The sequence below is a fragment of the Ptychodera flava genome, chromosome 3 (assembly GCF_041260155.1).
Source record: "Ptychodera flava strain L36383 chromosome 3, AS_Pfla_20210202, whole genome shotgun sequence".
NCBI lineage: Eukaryota > Metazoa > Hemichordata > Enteropneusta > Ptychoderidae > Ptychodera > Ptychodera flava.
The window spans coordinates 32447558-32469069 of NC_091930.1; the positions used below are offsets into that span (position 1 = coordinate 32447558).

At 37.5% G+C, this 21512-nt stretch overlaps 1 protein-coding gene across 1 annotated transcript in view; it reads left to right on the forward strand.

Annotated features, from left to right (window-relative positions):
- The first annotated feature begins 11784 nt into the window (after positions 1-11784).
- LOC139129847 (uncharacterized) overlaps positions 11785-21512 on the forward strand; it is a 21085-nt gene continuing 11357 nt past the window's right edge. Inside the window, exons 1-5 of the mRNA XM_070695525.1 lie at positions 11785-11897; positions 12606-12713; positions 13585-13674; positions 14405-14791; positions 15276-15938. Of these exons, the coding sequence (XP_070551626.1) occupies positions 11834-11897; positions 12606-12713; positions 13585-13674; positions 14405-14791; positions 15276-15938 (1312 nt within the window). The 5' untranslated portion in view covers positions 11785-11833. The remainder of the gene's footprint in view (positions 11898-12605; positions 12714-13584; positions 13675-14404; positions 14792-15275; positions 15939-21512) is intronic.

A 21512-nucleotide genomic window follows, 5' to 3' on the forward strand; every position in this document is an offset into this window, starting at 1 on the left:
TTCATACTCTTTCTGGTCACTGTATTATAGAAATAGATATTTTTAGAACATGATGTTTTTGTGGGATTAGTTTAATCAATTGTACAACGTATTCAGAATTATCCCAATGTTACGACTTTTTCGAAAAAAATGTTTCATTTCCAAATGTTTTTTTACTTATATTTTTTTCTTTGCTGTTTTCCTAGTCTTCCTCGCCCACGTTACTATTGTAAATGATTTGATGAAGTGTTATATATCGTGCAAAGGCGTTTCTGAATCTTGTATTTTACTCTCTTTTGTACTGTACTTTTAACCATCGTAGTACGTATGTTTTTCACCGATATAATTTTTGTGGTTTATGTGTACTATTGTAACTTTCTGGGTTTGAACTTATTTTGGTGCTTCTTAATAGAACAGAACGTCGTGTATGAGATTTTTAGAGTCGCCATCGATACACATAGAGATATTTTTCTTCGAGTCCGTATTGATTGTGATCCGATATTTCTTCAATAATGGTGGGAGTTTCACGATCATGGTGGTGTTATCTTTTTACCCAAATTGTCCACTTTAGCAAACATACCCGGTACTTTAATTTCTTGATTGAACTTCCAACAAATCTTGTTTCTCGTTACATGTTTCACGTGACTGTAGAATGAATATTACTGCTAACCGTGCACAGACTTGACAAGTTTCTGTATGATGTGTTTCGTTATCAATGGAAGTATGTTTTGAAAACGCTATTTTATTCATAGTAAACAGCGCTATTTTATACGCATTTTTATGCACATTTGTACTTTTAAGTCCGTTAGTAGCGCATAAAGATTTGCTTGTCGAATTCAAACTTGACGTAATAAAAGTTTGAAACAAAATCAATTTATTGGCAATGTGCTTGTGGCTTGGTGTTCGTCATGATAAATGTATATCAACGTATCTTTTTCTTCTATAAATGTATATGTTGCCAAGGTAACATTATATTCTTCAATCACCAATTAACGGTATTCATCAGTCAGAAGGATTCATGATTTTATGACGAGGAGAGATATGCGAGAGTCGCACAAGTTGCTTCAATGACTCGTGTCAGGAAGAAAAAAACGTGGTTTGAGCTTAAAATCTACGTACTGATTTCGTTGGAATTTACATATCCAAGTCATGTGCAATTATAAGGCCCATAAGCCATACGTTTTCACGACAAAATTAACAATATTCGTGAATGGTCGATCAGAAGTTTTTAAAGATAATCAAGTAATTGAACTGTTCACTACGAAGGTTGAATGAACATATCCCTCATAAATGTAGTTTTTGAAAACGATGTGTTGCTGACTTGACAGATGGGTGTATTTCTTTCAGTCACGGTCCCCCATCTTAAATAGACAGACTGCAATTCAGACGGTTTACTCTCTGCAGAAGATAAGATGTTCAGGGACTGCCGATCAATGGAAACCCACAAAATCTTTCCCACGACACTTTTAAGCAAAATCGCGGCTTATCAAAATTCAAAAGAATTCCTACAATTTTCATCATAGAAATATAAGCTTAGATAAATTCCTGCACACGAGTCCAGTGGTCGTCCATGTGAAAAGCGCGTGTACTGAGATCGAGTGCGCCCTCATCGGTGAAGGCAAATATATGAAACATAGTTAGTGAACTGGATCGGTGCCCCGGATCGGTGCACGCGGATTCGTGTCACCACTGCTATATATCACACAATATCATAACGGCTAATACATAATCTTGCAATGAAAGAATCGTGTTCATTTGATTCACCTCAAAATATCTATTATATCATATCGATTTATTTGTGTTTCATATTTACGATTACTTTAAAGGATTTAAAGTACTCGAGGTGTTTGCATATGACGTGTTCTGCTGGATGAAACTTTGAAAAAGGGAGAGAGATCTGATCATCGATACAAAATGTTACAACGAAAAAACGTTCACGCAAACGGTCCAATGATATTGGAGATGGTGTACTATCAGAATGACTGTGAATATGAGAGCCAAGTAAAAGAAATAGAAGAAGACGTGCTTTTTGTCGAATACAGGATTTATGCGTACCGCTTTTGCTTCCGAGGACGCTATCACGAAAGAAGACAGGTGATTTCATGTGACAAGCTTAGCAATACCCTTCAAATCGGTCTGTGTGATTTTTTTTCTGAGTCTCGGTTCAAATCGTATAGAGCGATATTACAATTCCTTGAAAAGCACCTTATTTTAACAATTTGCATAGTGCATAACAAAAAAAGCAAAACAAAGGCATATAAAGAAAATTCCTGACACGGAGTTGAAGGGCATTGCAAAGGCTTGTCAATGCACAAATATCAACCGGAAATCGTGCAGCGTGCTCGCTAAAGGGAGGAAAACTCGATTTTTGGAAGGTTCAGCAAAACGCTTGTCAGGTGACTATTATGCAAATAATGAGGAGGATCTGTCAAAGACAGAAATCAAACAATTAAAAATATACCTTGCCAAAATTGAGTTAAGCGTACATTTAAGACCAGAATTTAACAGGATTTTACGACTTATAACTCGGGGAGAGGAGATTGTGACTCCCTACAATGCCTTTTGACCACCAAATTTATGCGGAATTTTCTCCTAATATTGCATTGGGAATAATGTACTTGAAAAATGTCTACATATTTCAGGGTTCGGCCATCATATATAACAGTTTCTAACAATCAGCAAACCACCGATAACGTACAACAAATGTGCATAGGAAGGTGTGAGCCAGATTGAAAGATCCATCCCTCTACGCTTCCCTTCTCTGGGGAGCGTAGAGAGCGCCCTCGAGCGACGGATCTTTCAGTCCAGGTACGTGTTTGCAGCACACTTTTTTTCGAAAAATATGCTCGCTAATTTAGAAATGTATACAGGCGGATATTGATGCATGTTGGTGAAAAATTATGCAAAAGCGAATGGGTACTAGTCCCATAAGTCTTAATCATGAAACATTGTCAAAAAGTTCTTTATCAGTAACGCCCTGTGTTACAAAGGCCCTGAATGGCCGCTGAGTTTGAACTTGGAATTGTGTTACAAAACGAAGGCTTGTTTAAAAAATGAAGGTCTGTCGATTGCTAGATGCTACGGAAGCGTATTCGTGCCATTTTCGTAAGAAAAAAAAATAAAAAAATCTCGTAATTACGAGTTTTGATTCTCGTAATTACGAGTTTTTGATTCTCGTAATTACGAGTTTTTGATTCTCGTAATTACGAGTTTTAAATCTCGTAATTACGAATTTTTAAAATCTCGTAATTACGAGTTTTTAATTCTCGTAATTACGAGTTTTTGATTCTCGTAATTACGAGTTTTTGATTCTCGTAATTACGAGTTTTTAAATCTCGTAATTACGAGAATCAAAAACTCGTAATTACGAGTTTTTGATTCTCGTAATTACGAGTTTTTGATTCTCGTAATTACGAGATTTTGGTTCTCCTAATTATGAGATTTTAATTCTTGACATCACCTTTCTTGTGATATTTCTGCTCAGCAAATAATATTTGCGTGGGCTTCTTGGGGTTTTGTTTTATTTAACACTTCTGTTAGCGTCTATTTGTAGCCGACTTCTATCTCGTTTTGATGACACGTGATGAAAGAGAACGCAACACGCTTCAAAGGGACGTGTCCTACCATGCCGGCCATTTGATCACAACAACAGTGTGACATGTTCGAAGTCAGTCAACAATTACAAACATTTTAAGAAGAAGAAACTTCATTGAGCAGTTGTTTGAGTGTTACCAAACAGAAAGGTAAGATCTGCAATAGAACGGAATTACATGAGCATACTACATCGTCGACTGTTTTCACTGCCGCCATTATCGGTGAATGAGGTGTTGTCAAGGTCACGCACAGCCACAGCTAAGCTAAGCTCGGATGGGAAGTTCTTGTCTGAAACGCGGTGTAGTTGGCCTGAATTTTCACTGAAATGTTTCTGTCTAGATTGGTCAGTTCCTGTTAGGGATAAGTGATGCATGCCATCCAATGATCACCGATGTGCTAGCCACGAATGCGCGGCATAAGAGTGATTGACCTGTATGACCCTACTTCAACAACAACCCACCATGCTGTATGAACAGCTCCATGTTTGCAGTGCGCTCACATCTAAGTTGATGCAGGGCGATCTGTTTGTCCCTATCATTTGATAAGTAATAGCAGGAATTAATTAAAAGAAGTCAAGTCAATTCCTGTTAAAGACCATTGTACATATTACCTACTAATTCTGCTTAATGTAGTTGCAAATATTTTCATTGTACAGCTTGTCTTGCATTGTGCGTTCATGCGTGCAGTGTGCGTTGTATCGATGGGTTTGTTAATACATCATGTTGTGATGGAATTATGTTCTAAAATATCTTATTTTCCCATCAGTTTCAGATTGACCGGATAGTGATCAAAATATGGATGGTGAACTTTGAGTAAATCACATGGAAACGTATTGCGATAGGCTAGACACCATTTAACGAACGCACGTGTTTGAGAATGCCAATGCCATTTGCAATCAATATTTGACAGTTTTCTTCTTGTAAGTTTGTAAGTCGTCAATTGTAGTTCAGTTTAATTTTATTTATTACATTTATGCTGTGAATAAATGCATTTTTTCAAATATGGTTGCGATGTATCAAACTTTTTGACATTCGGTGCAAGTGAGAACTGTGAATTTAAGTTTGATTTGCTGATCCACTAAGTACAGAGTTTACAGATTACAAGTTGCTCTTAAATTGGCAAACTAAGCAACATGGCTGAAGTGTTTTGTTTTCTATACAGGCACAGACTTCCTTAACACTATTGCAACGTTCTCATGTTAATGGCTATGCTATATCATGCCCCCAGACTGACCAAAGTCGTGTAATAATGTAGATAGAGATAATAATGTAGCTGGAGGAAAACTATACCAATGTGTAGAGGCCATGTCAGTACGCCCTTTGAGTAGATAACGAGAATGAAGACACATGATTACGAGAATTAAAACCAGTAATTACGAGATTCAAAAATTCATAGTTACGAGAATTAAAACTCGTAATTACGAGAATTAAAAACCGGAATTACGAGATTTAAAAACTCGTAATTACGAGAATCAAAAACTCGTAATTACGAGAATTAAAAACTCGTAATTACGAGAATCAAAAACTCGTAATTACGAGATTTAAAAACTCGTAATTACGAGATTTTAAAACTCGTAATTACGAGAATTAAAACTCGTAATTACGAGAATCAAAAACTCGTAATTACGAGATTTTAAAACTCGTAATTACGAGAATTAAAAATCGTAATTACGACAATCAAAAACTCGTAATTACGAGAATTAAAAACTAGTAATTACGAGAATCAAAAACTCGTAATTACGAGATTTTAAAACTCGTAATTACGAGAATTAAAACTCGTAATTACGACAATCAAAAACTCGTAATTACGAGAATTAAAAACTAGTAATTACGAGAATCAAAAACTCGTAATTACGAGAATTAAAACTCGTAATAACGAGAATTAAAACTCGTAATTACGAGAATCAAAAACTCGTAATTACGAGAATTAAAAACTCGTAATTACGAGAATCAAAAACTCGTAATTACGAGATTTAAAAACTCGTAATTACGAGAATTAAAAACTCGTAATTTCGAGAATTAAAAACTCGTAATTACGAGAATTATCTTGTCATGTGAATCTATAGTCCATCATTGTCATTGCGAATAAATGAATACATGGTCAAAAACTACAGTCAAGTAATCGCAAATTTCTAAAAATCTCAAAATTATGAGGTTTTCAAATTGCCAGAATGTTTGCATAATGATGATTTTGTAATTTCAATGTTTTTGAAAGCATATGAAAATTTAACTATCACAGCGTTATTTCAACTCATCGTCTATTTTGAGATTTCCTTTTCACTTCTACTTGATAACATCTGTAATTAAAATAAACATATTTTCGCTTTTATTTGCCATTTTCAATCATTTCTTGGGTTCTTGAAATGAGTTGCACTTCAATTCGGTCATTCATCTTGATCATAATCAATGTTTGTGTACTATTCTTTTACATTAGGAGGAAGCAATGCAAAGACACGATTGCTAAACATTCTTTACTTTATCTGTCTCCATACAAACTTTGATTGTGTAAATCTTTGTTAGCAAATAATACTAATCTGAAAGTTTGGAAATCTGTCCGACTTCCTCATTCACTGCTGTTTTGGATAATGTCTTTTCACACATGAAGGGGTGTCAGAAGATGTCAGTTGTTCGTCATAATTTCTAGTGCAAACCCAACATGATGGCAACTGCCAATCTATGCTGACTAGATGTAAAAAAAATAACATCACATCGGCAGGTATTCGGAGTTCGGGGATTATCTCCTGAGGCGGGGAGGGGCTGTTTATCAGGTTGTGAGACTCTAATAAAGGTGTTGACAGATGTGAAATATTTGCATAATGTCATACTATTGATATTTCACCCTAAAAAGAATGTTTATCCAGCCAGACAAAATCTACACTCTATTATGCTTGACTTTTGATCTAATGGATAACATACTGAATATCTACAATTGTAGCCATGTAACAGTCCAAAGTTCATTCATTTATTTATTCATCTACGAGTGTATTATAATTGCTTACTACACCTTATAAATCAAGATAATACCATATTGAAAACACCATATTGAAAACACCATATTCTCGTTGAACAATAACCAACAATATGTATGAGAAATAAAAGCTCAAAACTATATAAGGACTGAGTTATTAAGGATTGTCTGATAACTAAGAGAATCAGGGCGTATAGTGTCGAGAATCAAAAACTCGTAATTACGAGAATAAAAACTCGTTATTACGAGATTTTAATTCTCGTAATTACGAGAATTGAAAACTCGTAATTACGAGAATCAAAAACTCGTAATTACGAGAATCAAAAACTCGTAATTACGAGAATCAAAAACTCGTAATTACGAGATTTTTAATTTTTTTTTCTTACAAAAAATGGCACGAATACGCTTCCGTATGAGGGAAAAGAACGTAACGGTTGTTTCCTTTCACTTTTTATGTTTATTTCTCTGCCTATTTTTCGGGATCGTCTGTTTCTGTAAACTGAAGGAAAATGCGATATTTATAACTTAGATTTGAGATCGGTATTTCCAAACACTAATCTCTAAGGCAACCTAAAGTAAAACATTTGTGTATGCCTATCGCCAAAGTCTTTTGTCTTGACAGTAATTGTTATTGTCTGTGTTCTTCAGAGAGGCCTGTACACAACGTACTATGTAGATGAACAAGCAAGCTTACGGGGAGCTTTACTGGAGGAAAGATCCGCGAACTCACAAACTACAATTGGAATATGGTTTCATAAACCTACAAGGTGATGTCTTCTATGGAATGTTTTGCAATGTGTTCAATACCAGTGCAAATATAATCAGTGTAAATTTACGACCAAGTGCTGAGTGCCTCACTGGCAGAGTGTATGTGCGCAATCTCTGGACAGAATAACCACATTGTTTCTACGATTCGGGTATTTAAAGAATTCGATAAAAAAGAGAGAATCTCACAATTTTCAATAGTTTCAAGATATCTGGGACAGCTTGCAATTGTGGAATTACATTAGCACCATCTGTTCTCTTGATATCAAACGTTGAGGACGCTCACATCATTGTGTCATAACATAAGGAAAAGAAGCTGGATCTGACGACGAGTGCTGATGTATGACTGGAACTTATTTATTGAATATGGAACCATGACTGGGCCTACCGGCCCAGCCGCTGATACATGAGTCTGTATGAGTCCTAGTTGGTCCTAGTTCCTAGTTTCGGTCACTCCACTAGAGAGTGATCGTGGCCCAAAGTTCTAGTTTCCGAGTGAATGTCCTTTCTCGGTCACTCCACAAGAGAGTGACCGTGGTTATCGGTCCTAGTTAGTCTCTGAGTCAGTGTGTCCAATACAGTATCTTGGCTATGTCGGATGCCGACGCCATAAATAATATAATAAGACAATACTTTGATTTACCGACATTAGAAAAGATTACAAAAGTCGAAATTATCACTTGCCCGGTCGTGGCTTGCTACAATTCTTTTGTTTCAAACCCACGCCATGAATAAATTAAAATGATAACAACGGCTCAATATTACGATTGGTTGAAACAAAATAGAACATGGGGGTAGTACGCAGAATACCTCCATGAGAAAATAAGTTACTAGGTAATTGTTTTAAGTGTGTAAATGAGTGAGATCATGTCGTCGATACTGTGCTGGTATTTCATGGCGCCAGCATTGTTAGAGTCCAAACAAAGAAACGTTACAGCTTGATCAATCGCGTCCCAGAACGCTAATGTATTGTGAGCGTGGAATATTACTATTTTGTGCGCCATTTTGGAAGATTATGACAATTGCATTTGTTATCGAAAACATCATCCCAAAGGTTCAAGGGACATGCAAGTAACTGTGTCGTGCTAAATGTTATCAAGCACTGACAGAAGGTTTAAAATGCATGGTGAAAACATTTAGATATATATATTATTTTTGTTCTTTTATTGTGTTAAATTAAGGTCTAGGTGCATTTGCCTTCAACTCCTCGTTGCCAACCTCTGTAAAATGGTGGATCCCTTACATCGGCTATTCTCCGAGCATATCATGACCCGACTGACCTTGTCCAGGTCAGCAGTCTGTTAAGCCGTTATCAGAATGGCTTCTGAGCAACAGAAGAATTTGAACATCCGCATTCAGCCTGAAGTATGTACGTATTTGCTTCCCCGCCAGTTTGGAACCGCTGATAATCGTTATGCAGTATATTAGCAAATCTGATAACACAGTTCGTCTCCGTTCGTTAGTTAGTGAGTTAGCTTCAGGTTTTTTATTTCTTATTGATAGCTTATATATTCACTGACTGCGATCGTAAACTTGTCCTTTTGTTGCAAAGCATTGCATGTGTATTCCATGACATATACGAAACAACAGAGAGTGCCATTTAATAGTTGCCAAAATAGATTTGAATCGAAATCAAGGTATAAAAAAAATCATGGCATCACCTGATGTGTTGTTTAATGTGAATTTAGGGATTCAAACAATGCAGCAAGACACAGGCACTGAACGATGCGCAGGACAACTCTGTGACTCTGTTGTTAAAAATCTCGGTACTATTGAGAATAGCGAAGTTTGCTCGTACAGTCACGAGTAACACTGGTGCTGGCCATTTTCAGTCACATACGCCACTACGTCCACTCCACTGTTCGTATTATTGATATCTGACTTGACACGTGACGCTATCAAGAATGATTGATTGTCTCTGTACGTTTCTATGTCGTCAAGGTTTGTGATAAACACCCAGCCATTTTCTGTGCGCATACATGTTTGCGCACAATGGAGTTAACTAGCCAGTGTCCGTTTTAGAATCAACACATGTGCACCCTAAAACTTTAATGGTTTTGTAAGTTTTCATTATGCATTTAATTGTTGTTCGGGCTCGTTTAATCATTCGTTTGAAATTACTCTGCAGATATGTATATGTAGACTCACGTGTCCTTGTTTTTAATGCCGATATGTCAAAGTTAATAATTTACGTTTGCCTTTGTCACCAGCTCTTCAGCTCAAACACATTTGGGTGTTGTGTTGGTGTCTTACTCTCAGACTTTTCCTGGTTATCTGTAACCAGAGTTACGTCATTCTCCTGGGCCTCAGCTGCTGATCACATTGAACTTGATTTACGCAGATCCAGTCGACATGGCAAGCTCTGACGTAAGACCGAGTACTTCAGACGGCAGAGGGGGTGTACATGCTGAACGCTCAGATGGTAATGGCGGCCGACGAGGCAGTACAACGACAACTAAGACTAAAAGGTAGATATACAAATGTAACCATTCGTGGAGTTATAACAGAGTTTATCGTTCTAAACTTAGGGTTGCGTTTATGGAATGATAGCCCATAAAACCTTTAAGCACCTTTAGATTTGTGAATCATTCACAATTACGGATTTTACAACTCAACAAGCCATAAACACTTGAAATGAGAAAACTAGGCAAGGAATGCCTCAATATCTCGTCCGATATTTTAACTTAGGACGTAAGAAAGCATTTATAAGTGACTAATTATGTTTACATGATGTGAAATGGTTCAGTTGCTGCAGACGTTTCTAATTGACAAAGTACGAATGTAACAAATCGAGACCACTCGGGAAAACAAAACATTTTAACTATTTTAATAGCACTCACAAGGCCATAGGAGTTGATAATTGCGCCCTCTACAGTTCGACATAATAAAATGGCACAAAGGCGAGTTTTGACCCACATTTGAATTATTACATTATTATACAAATATGTATTTTATGTGACGTCTGCAGAAAATATTCATGATACCGACAATTTATCTTTTTCTCTTTCCATCAGAGATTCACTTCCCTGTAAAATTACATACTTTCAAATGGAGTTTACATGAGTCGCATTACTTTTTGCTGTATGCCGTCATCATATCATTTTTGTAGTTTAAGGAAATCGGGCTCTTTTATCTTAAATATGGTGGTCATCATATGGATACTTATAAGTTTTTTTGAGCATTACAAAGTTCCTAAACACGTTTTTGCATAAACCACTAAACGATGAAAACGAAGAGTCACATTATACTCAAAGCAAATAGTATGCTCATAGTGATAATAAAAAAGATTTTGTAAGTTTAAATTTATCTTGTCTCTTAGGAATATGGTAAAAAAGGCGGTAATCGTATCTGATCGATGGGGACCGTCAATTCATGGAGGAATCACCGATGCTACTCATCTAGTGATCAAACTACTCCAGGACATGAACATATCTGTCCATTGCACTGCATTAAAAGCGAGTGAAGAAGAGGAACAGGAGGCAGAAGATCTCGGTGTCACTCTTGAACTTCCAACAAAGACCGGCACACGAAAATTCAGAGAGCCACATCGTGACTGGCTATTGTACCATAACGTACACTATCCGGATTTAGAAGAATTAGCAAATGTCAAATTCGTGTTTGGCTTCAGTGCGTTCACCTCAGAAGCTGCCTTTCAAATCACTTGCAAAGTGTTTCCAAGGGCTTCTTGTTATCTTATCAATCTCTTTGATAAAGATGACATCACACCTTTGATTGTGGGCTGCAGTGAGGAGGAACTGAAATTTCGGAAGCTAATTATGTCAAATGAGTTCAAGAATGCGAAATGTTCATTTTCTATCGGAGAATCTGTACACGCAAGATACAGTAGACTGTATCAGGAAACCAATCAAGAGCTTCTATCTCCAATGGTAAACAAAACATACTTAACGCCCGAAAGATCAGAAAAAACACCAATACGCGAACGTGAAAGATTTCAAATTTTATCTGTCGTCCAGGAATACGAATTTGCAGACACCAAAAAACTTGATGTTGTCATCAATGCGGTAAACACAGTTGCTGACAATATTTTTGAGGTGCACAAAACTCCCCCGGCGTGGAAAATTATTGGAATACCGCGAAGAAGAGAAGACGAGGTAGTGGAGAAGCTAACACGCAGTTCAAGATTAACGATTATGCCTGCCTACATCACACGCACTGATGAACTTAACCGTGAACTGCTATCTTCTCATCTTGTGCTAATACCGCCATCCACAACGAATTACGTCAACCTCACTCTGGCAGCCATGAGCGCAGAAATACCTGTAGTCTACCCTCGAGGTTCCCACAGCGATGAGATCGTGTATAAACACATGGATAAACTCGAAGCAAAAGAATGTTCAGTAGATATGGATGAAGATCCGAAGGATTTGACAGATCGGATACGGTCAGTCATGTGAACAATTCAACAGCATTGCAGCGAGCCAAGATCATAAGAGACCACATACAGGATAAGGTTGTCAAGGACCTACAAGACAGCAATGGCAACTTCATTGCTACTTTAACGGCCGAAATGTCAGACAGCTCTGATGAAAATGATGATATCGACAAAGAAACGTCTGCTGCTGAACAGAAAGGTACTACTACACATATACAGACTATGTGCCTTTTCTTGCATTATTATGAGTGTGTGTCTATGTATTTGTTTGTTGTTGTTTTTGTTGTTGTTGTTGTTGTTTGTTGTCGTATGTGTGTGTTTGTGCCCACCCATGTTGAAGGCTTGACATTGTCCAATAAGATTCTGCAATATTAACTATAGCACAGAATAAATCGTTATATGATATAGATGGAGAGCCCGGGGGCTCCCGCATTGTTTACATCTTGACGAAATATTCCCTTAATATAGGTCGCTTTGTCATTCGAAAACAACCAAAGCATGTGTCGAAAACAAATAAATGTCTCCATGCTTTAAAACACTTGCCAATGCATATGCAGCAGGATAAAGGTGAAGATTCCGCTATTTCTCTAGCAATATCCTCAACAATTTTTATTGTTTTTGGAAGATACATGGGTAGATGTTTTCAATCTTGGGAGGAGAGAGAGAGAGAGAGAGAGAGAGAGAGAGAGAGAGAGAGAGAGAGAGAGAGAGAGAGAGAGAGAGAGAGAGAGAGAGAGAGAGGGGGGGGGGATTTGATGAATATAATTGTAAAACATTATTTCTCACTGTTTTCATCTCTGTCTGTGATGTTCCCAAACTTCAAAAATACATTAAAAGCATAATTTAATTTCTCTTGTCAACAACATTTCTGCCGGAATATATTGTTAACATACAATTTCTTCTTCAGATGCTGCCAGTCATAATGACGATGAGTCGTGTATACCTGAACATGGACATCAATCAAAATATGATCACAGCATAGAGAACTCCAAGCAAGACGATGAACAGAATTCAGGTAGTTTTGATAGATATGTAAATTCCCAAAACTTTTCGATTGAAACACATTTATACCTAAACATACACACATAGATACATACATAAATACACATATCATACATAGATACATGCATGCATGCATACATGTATAAATACATACATACATACATACATACATACATACATACATACATACATACATACATACATACATACATACATACATACATACATACATACATACATACATACATACATACATACATACATACATACATACATACATACATACATACATCGAAGCACCGTTTATTTGTGTGTAGGTAGGTAGATGTGAAGGTGTGAAGGTAGGGAAGTTGACAGGTGTAACTTACATAAACGGAAAAAACAAGCAGAAATGATATATGTAAGCTCAAATAAAATAAAAAAAATAATCAGAAAGGTCTTTAAGACATGTAAATAAGTGCTACAAGTTGGCCTTCAGAAATATTAACATGTTTCTACTTTGAATGCAAAGCTGGTGAATTCATACAATTTTGTAGTATAACTGCATCTTGTATTAATATTTTGAATATAGTCTCTGAGGAATTTTTGTTCAATAAGCGCATGACATGATGCTTTTATCAAATTAGAATTCGTTCAATGTTACTTGACTGAATGCTATCGAAGTTTCTCATTAGTTATAGTGATAAAAGTACAGTATGTTCAAATGATTAAATTAATAAATATGTGTATCTGGGCATTTCTTTGCAAGTTTTCATTCAATAAGGTGATCAAATCGGTCGTTAGTTATATTTTGACCAGCTCCCATCTATTTTTCTGAAAACTTTAGTTGACTTTAAAAAACAGTTTTTTTAATACTAGATCTGTGCTGATTCTGTCTTTTGCAGGTACACAGGATGTCGATGAAATCACGTTGTCACAAGATTCTCCTTCTCATCAGCTGCGGATGAAGAAAAAGAAGCGAAAACGCTGTAAACGTAAGAAAATTTGTAATTCATTAATGAAATATAATACATGGTATTTGAGGCTGAAACTGATGTCGAAACAACAATTTCATGCATTACCGACTTGGCTATAAATGAAGGTGTATAGAATATATTCATTTATGACTTGTAAGTATCAGGTGTCATGCGAGAATCAAAGCTGGAACATGACAGATGTTAGTCGGCCAGATGCGTTAAACTGTAGCGATTTGTACGTAATGCCAGCGACACTCAATTGCTGTACTCTGTAAAGCATGTTAGGATACCATTTGTTCAGCTTGTCGATTCAGCTCGTGGACAGAATTTGAAATAGACATGCAAAACAAAAAACAATGAAGAAATCATGAACGGTAGACCTACTGAGGTCCGGTAGTTGGAAAATATCAAATTGTACTGTTCAAATGTCAAAGTCGATTATGGACAATGAAATGTATATAATTTTCTCAAAACCATACCAAAAAAACCCAAGTTAGGGTGGAGTTTTCCCTCGTATGCATATTAATATCACAAATCGTATGTGTAGCAGCACAGCATGAATCGACCTCATGTACATTGCTTTCGTCACAAAAGAGCTAAGTTATGACTGCCAGGCTTAGCTATTGTGTTTTGTATTGATTCCTCAATGTGCGATAGAGACGACAATTACCAGTAAAATTATTCAAAAAACATCTTTAAGGTACATATTCTTTCCCAATTCAAAACAAGCCGTAATTTCTCTTTTCAGGTCAAATTGAAATAAAAGTGAGACCAGACGGTATTATTCCGATGCGAGGCAAAAAAGTGAGGGACGTTACTGATGCCTTCTACGCCAACAGACGAACAAAAGACAATGCGAAAAAGGTAGGCAAACAACTCGATCAACGCCGCAATGGTATGAGTTTAAATCATATAGGTGAAAACAGCATTTCCTATATCATGGATTGCCAGTCATTGGAAGCCCTGGAGTCTTTGATGGGTGACTATTCAAGTGGAAGTCTTCACAGGATGGTGAAGAGTACATTCCTGTCTGAGAGCCTGCTGGATGAGATTGGAGCTCTCTACCTGTCTTTAGAAACTTCGATAGACTATGAAGAGTATCTGCTGTGTCAGGAGGAATTAGCAGACATCGAAGGTTTGTTTATATTAAGTTTATGACAATAGTAGGGCTAGATTGAAAGATGGCTAAATACATTTGTGATGTAGAGGGACTATTTTATATAATTTTTGTACATTTAATGATTTGATGCAAATTCTATAGGCATTTCAAATGTTGTGAACACCGATGTGAATAGGTAGATATTGACAAGTTATGGCATTAAACATGTCATCACTTTAAATCGGTCAATGGAAAACTTCTACCCATTAGAACTGTATTGAAAAGTAAAAACTCCCTGCCTTGCCCCACAGTTCCTCCTGCATTGATATTCAAAGAAGAATGAGCAAACGACTAAAATTGTATGATAAGCCCACTTCCATCTTTTTGTGTGACATGGCTGGCCGTTGACCCTCGAGGGTCTGTTGGCATGTTTATAGAGTTATGCACTCAAAACTGAAACTCTATCATTGTAATTGAGTCCAAATCAATATCGTTTTTTATCATTAATTTCTGTAATCAGATGAGGAGATTTACCCACAGTCCATTGAAGCGATCGAAGAGATGAATGAGAAAATGGAATCCGACATTAAAGGAATGAAGGCCTCTGTTACTATAGGGCTAGCAAGTACAAGACAGAAAGCTAGAGACAGAGATATTCTACGGGGAATGTCAGTGGAACAAGAGAGGGATAGAAAATCCGAACTTGATGAACTTATGAATGAATGGATCAAGATACAGACTGAATTAAAACAACTGAATGCTTCTCATTCTGAATTGGTCTTTGATCGACAAGATTTCACCAAAAATACAGGGGCCATAATCGATGAAGTAGATATTCCACTAGAAATAAAGCAAGAATTAATGGTGGCTTTCCAGAAGTTTCTGCCTTTTGGTCCAGACAAGAGTCGCAAGCCTGATCAAAAGCTGGTGATAGAGGGCGATGTACTCATGGAGTATGTGGAGAACATTGTTCATGACTTTGACATTCCTACAAAAAGGAAACAAGATGTGATAGAGGGATTCAGGAAGTTGGTAAAGGCAAAGTCAGGGAAGACGACCGCCAAAGCCAGTTTGACTGCAAAGCAAGATAGTCTACAGGAACGTATCCAGGCAATCGTTGATGACGCTGACATTCCTGATGAACAGAAGGAAATCTATCAACAGTTGAGGCAGGTCGAAACAGGTAGGTTGCTGCATGAAGACAATTACATATTTCCACGTACTTGAGTACATTGTCTTCATCTGCTTCGTATATTGTTCTTAATGCTCGTCGCTATCTCTGGTACTTTACTTTCACGTTGAGGTCAGTAATATTTACATATACAGGCGAGAAGTACTTCATGAGTCGGCAAAGTTTAATCATAATATTCCTACATGCTTAATGTCTTGAAAAGTAGGCTGCCTCCAATCTAAAGACGTGGTCTACCGCGGTCGAATAGACTGGCCTTCTCAAAGAAGTCAGTACGTCAAATATCAGGGCGTTTAAATATCTCGGTCTATTAAGTGCAGTATGTTGCGAAGTGAACGTGAAGTTTCCAGTGCGTCTCCGTCCAGAAAGTGTTGAATTTAAAGGTTTCCAAATCTGCATAAAAATGAATGATTCCGTGTACAATTTCAATAAGTACATGAATAGTCGATAGCATCAGTGAACCGCTCGCAACTAACGGCTGTCAAAACATACTGTGTGTCCATACTTGTGCTGGTAGTATTCCGACCAGACTTGTACGTGAGGATTTGGACTTCAACTTTTCATTCCATCACTACAGCTATGGAAAATTCCAAAGATTAGCAACTGAATCCGTGTGCAGGCTGCTATGTCCACGATTTTTCGACCAGTTCGTGCCCAGTTTATAATCTGCAAGGACTCGTCGACGGCCTATTATTAGGGACATGTCAACATCAAAAATCTGGGCAAAATTCACCAAAAGACCACTGTACCCAATTGTGATGACAAGTGCGTGTAACTCAATTAATGGGTATTCTGTGTGCTTGATGTGTATTTCTCTACTAAAGTGTCAATGAATGGCATTACAACACTGTGACATCAACATCGACCAAGTTTCATCGATGATGACGTATTTCTAGACATACCATTCTAATTAGGAAAGTTTATGAAATATGTTCATTAAAAACTTAACAACATGAAATTGCTAACTTAATGTCTTTATTCCATGTTAAAGCAATGTGACCTCAACATCTGTACCAATTCATGAAATTTGATGAACCACATCTTGACGTGTCAGCCTAATTTGCAAAAATTACACTGGCTGCCTATTAGTTCTCGTATCCACTACAAAGTTGTATCTACTTGCTTCAATTCAGTTACGGGCACAGGACCGCAATATCTCTCTGAACTTCTACATCAATACACTCCAAAAAGACAACTCCGTTCTTCCTCAGATTCTCGACTTCTCAGTATTCCAAGAGTTTCCACAAAGACTTTTGGCGAGAGATCTTTCTCTTACATTGGCCCTGCATTATGGAACAAACTTCCTTCTGACCTTCGCCACTCCAGCTCTACCCTTTCTTTCCGTCGTTCTCTCAAGACTTTTCTCTTTAAACAGTAGTTTAACCTTTTTCGTTTACCTAGTCTCCAGTCCCGGTGGTTCAACATTTCCTCTGTTATATTTTATTTTTGTCACTATTGCGCCTAGAGCTCTGTTCAGAGATTAGGCGCATTACAAATGTACTTTATTATTGTACTTGGGCCTCAGCCCAAGTACATTTGTTTTCATTCCGTGGGAAAAAACTCTGTAAGGTATAACCATTTCTGGCTGAGACCAGGAGGGCAAAATGTATTGGCTTCATCTTTTTTTGGCATAATAAATGGCGTAATGATGTTAACTGAATGGAAGTGCTGCTCTCAGCCAGTCTTGAATAAGTGAGATGTGAATATAATGCTTCTCTATCTGAGTTTTTGCCACAAAATCTTCTGAATATAATCAAAATGTGCATCGAAATGCAACAATTAATGCACCCTCCGTTTACTAGGCGATGGCACGACCCTTGCTACACCCACTGGACGAGCCAAAGTGGGAGGGGTAATTTCGGTTTGGTCGAACAGGAGGGCTCGAGACCAGAATTTAACATTTAAACTTGAAACATGTTTAATCACTGACAAGATGTGGATTAGTGTTAATCAAAGAGAAAGTTTGAAAAGGAAAGGTTTTATATCCCGGACACAATGAAAAACATTACGACTGGAAACTGTACCCCCGGTTGAGAATAGTAACGCCCACAGCGATGGAGAACATTATCCTTGAGCTGAGAAAACCAGACCATCATTTCGAAATAGAGCTGCAGATTCGAGAAGCTCGTTAAAAATAGCTAGGTACATCCCGTAAGGGATGGTTTCGAGTCTTGAGGGCAAATTTCGCCTCCTTCATTTAGAAATCGTACGTTTGTTTTTCCAGGGGAACACATCATTTGACACAAAATTTGCATGAAAAGGGGTCGCCAGTAAGCACGTGGTCAAATCTGGCATAAGAAACAATATGAAATGTTGGGTAAAGCCAGTCCAAAATAAACTGATTTGAACTTTTGTGTTTTGTAATTTATACCACTGCAGTAACATGACTTTTTTTTGACAACATCACACAATGTAATACGTTTTGAAACTGAATACTCCGACGTATTCTGTGTCCTCTTTGCTAAAAAATACGGTATGCCGATTACCATGTAAGGAGATGATGACGTCAAGACAGATTTGTAGTGCGTTTGGTCTTGGATGGTGCACGAAGTTTTGTCGAGGTAGCTTGTGTATTTATTTCCTAAATGGGAGATATTAGGGTCGATCTAAAAGGCCGAAAAATGTTATGATACTCTAAGCGAGCTGAACTCCAATGCGAATGGTTGGATAATTTGGAGGATGTCTAGACTGATCTCGTCTCATTTATTTGGCGGTCAGTATTGAATTTCAACTGCGTCACAAGTTTGGGTCGAACGGTCAACGAACGATATTTTAGAAATCTGGAGACATGGCACATCGCAGTTTTATTTTAGTATTTTATATTTTACAAAAGATGTAAGAAGCAATGATTTTGTTGAAAATTCTGAAAAAAATATAGGAAGATTTGATCGCGAACACATTTTCACTTGGGGGTCAACTAGCCCTGCGTACGATGCTGCGTGTTCCGCCACAGCCCTGCAAAGACCCGTACGCGTACCGTTGGGTCGGTGACTTCAAATCCATTTTGGGACTTGACGTAAAAAGCCAAATTACTGCCGAAATTCAGCGTTCTTGGGCCCAAGTCGTATCCCAGCCTACCTCAGCTACTCGATCGCTTCCAAAAATGACAGTCTTTTATTCACTTCTCGTAAATAACCGTCGATGTCGGCAACTCTCTCGCTGGCCCTGCGTACGATGCTGTGTGTTAGCTGTAGCACATAGCATGGTACGCAGGGCTAGGGGTCAACATGGGGTCGCAGCCATGTTGCCTCAAAACTTTAACTGTCTGCACTCAAAACTCAAAAATGTCGCATATGAACCTGAAAAATCGATGTAATTTTGTCAAACTTCGGCGAAATTTCAGCCTATAGACAAAATTTCATCTAGGTAAGGTAAATTTACTGAAATTTGATCGACAAATAATCCTGAGCTTGAACGTGAGGACAGCTCGCCTTCTCCGGGAAGTCATGCATCCGGCCAGCTGCCCATATGGCCGGGTGCATGAGATTGTTTTCAAGCGACGGCGGCAGACCGTACGGGGCTCTGGATATGAACCTACCGCCGGTGTAGCTGTAATAACTGTTGCGTTGTTTTTAATCACCACGGACGAAGTCCGAGGGGACTTATAGGTTTGGTCATGTCCGTGCGTCCGTCCGTCCGTTCACGCCTACAGTACCCAACCCCATACAGATGCACGTCGATTTGTTTCACAATGCTATCAAATTTGGCCGTGTTAGAGGACTTTTTAGTTTACACCTCCATAGACTCCCATGTATAAAGCAGTTCTCCATAGACTCGCATGTATGATGCCAAGAAAAATAAAAATTTAGTTTCTCATTGTATTCATATTGCCTAAAGGATGCAGTGACACAGTTTTTTTGTCCCCACAGATAAAGTCCAGGGGGCTTGTAGATTGGCTCATATCCGTCAGTGAGTGCATCAGTGAGTCCATCGGTTCACGCAGATATCTCAGACATTTTGACAAAATATCATGTGACCTTGGTGACCTTTGACCTCAAAATACATTATTGTCCATGACTCAGTAACCACAAGTGCTAAACCTTTCATATTTGGTATGACGGGACACCTTATGATGCCACATATTGTACTCCATTATTATGTGCATATCGAATTATGAGCGAGCCAATAGAGCAAGAGGTCTGATTTCTGGTATATAGGGATAAGTTAACAATATAATTTGTTTGACAAAACTTCACGTGACCTCAATGACCTTTGACCTCAAATATACATATTTGTCCACAACTCAGTAACCACAAGTGCTAGTACACCCTTCATATTTGGTAGGAAAGGACACCTTATGACACCATATATTGTACCTCATTAATTATGTGCATATCTTATTTTGAGCGAGCCTATAGAGCTAGAGGTCTGATTTTTGGTATATAGGAATAACTTAGCAATACAATTATTATGACAAAATGTGACGTGACCTCAATGACCTTTGACCTCAAATATATATATTTGTCCACAACTCAGTAACCACAAGTGCTACATCCTTCATATTTGGTATGATAAGACACCTTATGACACCACATATTGTACCTCATTAATTATGCGCATATATAATTTTGAGCGCGCCAATAGAGCTAGAGGTCTGATTTTTGGTATATAGGAATAACTTAGCAATACAATTATTTTGACAAAATGTCACGTGACCTCGATGACCTTTGACCTCAAATATATATATTTGTCCACAACTCAGTAACCACAAGTGCTACACCCTTCATAAATGGTATGATGGGACACCTTATGACACCACATATTGTACCTCATTAATTATGCGCATATCTAATTCTGAGCAAGCCAATAGAGCTGGATGTCCGATTTTTGGTATATAGGGATAACTATAGGGTAGAAATCTAAATATGCCCATCTAAATATTAGACATCTACCATCCAGAACAAAAGAAATTTGCTGTAATTTGAATATTTAAGGAGTTTAAGCAATTCCCGCTATAAATAAAGAATCCCTGCCTCAAACTCCACAAAAGTTGCTAGACATATTTTGCCGTTGTCATGCCATTGCTTCGTTTAATAACCAGTTAATCAAATGCCTCATTGACAGGAGGAAATTCAAGACCATATTTGAATAGTAGTATATATTGTCCTCAAAATTACTCTATCACGGCCCAAGTACTCATTGCCTTCAGCAATACTGCCTTGTTATTATTATTATTATTAATTACGAATATTCTTAAAATATGCAAATCAGCAGTTAATTGGCATGATACTAATACATATATTTGCATGCCATAACATTACTGGAATATCAACATCTGTACAACGTTTCATCAAATTTACTGAAGCATTTCTAGGCATATCACACTCATTATGAAAGTTCATCGGTTATGCAAAGAAGCAATCACTTGACATGATACTGCTTTATATCATCATACAGTATGTCAATAATCTTGAAAAATCAACATCTGTACCAAGTTGCATAAAATTTGATGCTGTATTTCTTGACATTGCCAACTAATTAGGAAGTTCATTAACTGTCAATTAGCAATTACTTTGAGTGACACTGATAAATGTCTTCATTCAAATGTTAAGTAAATTTAAACTCGAC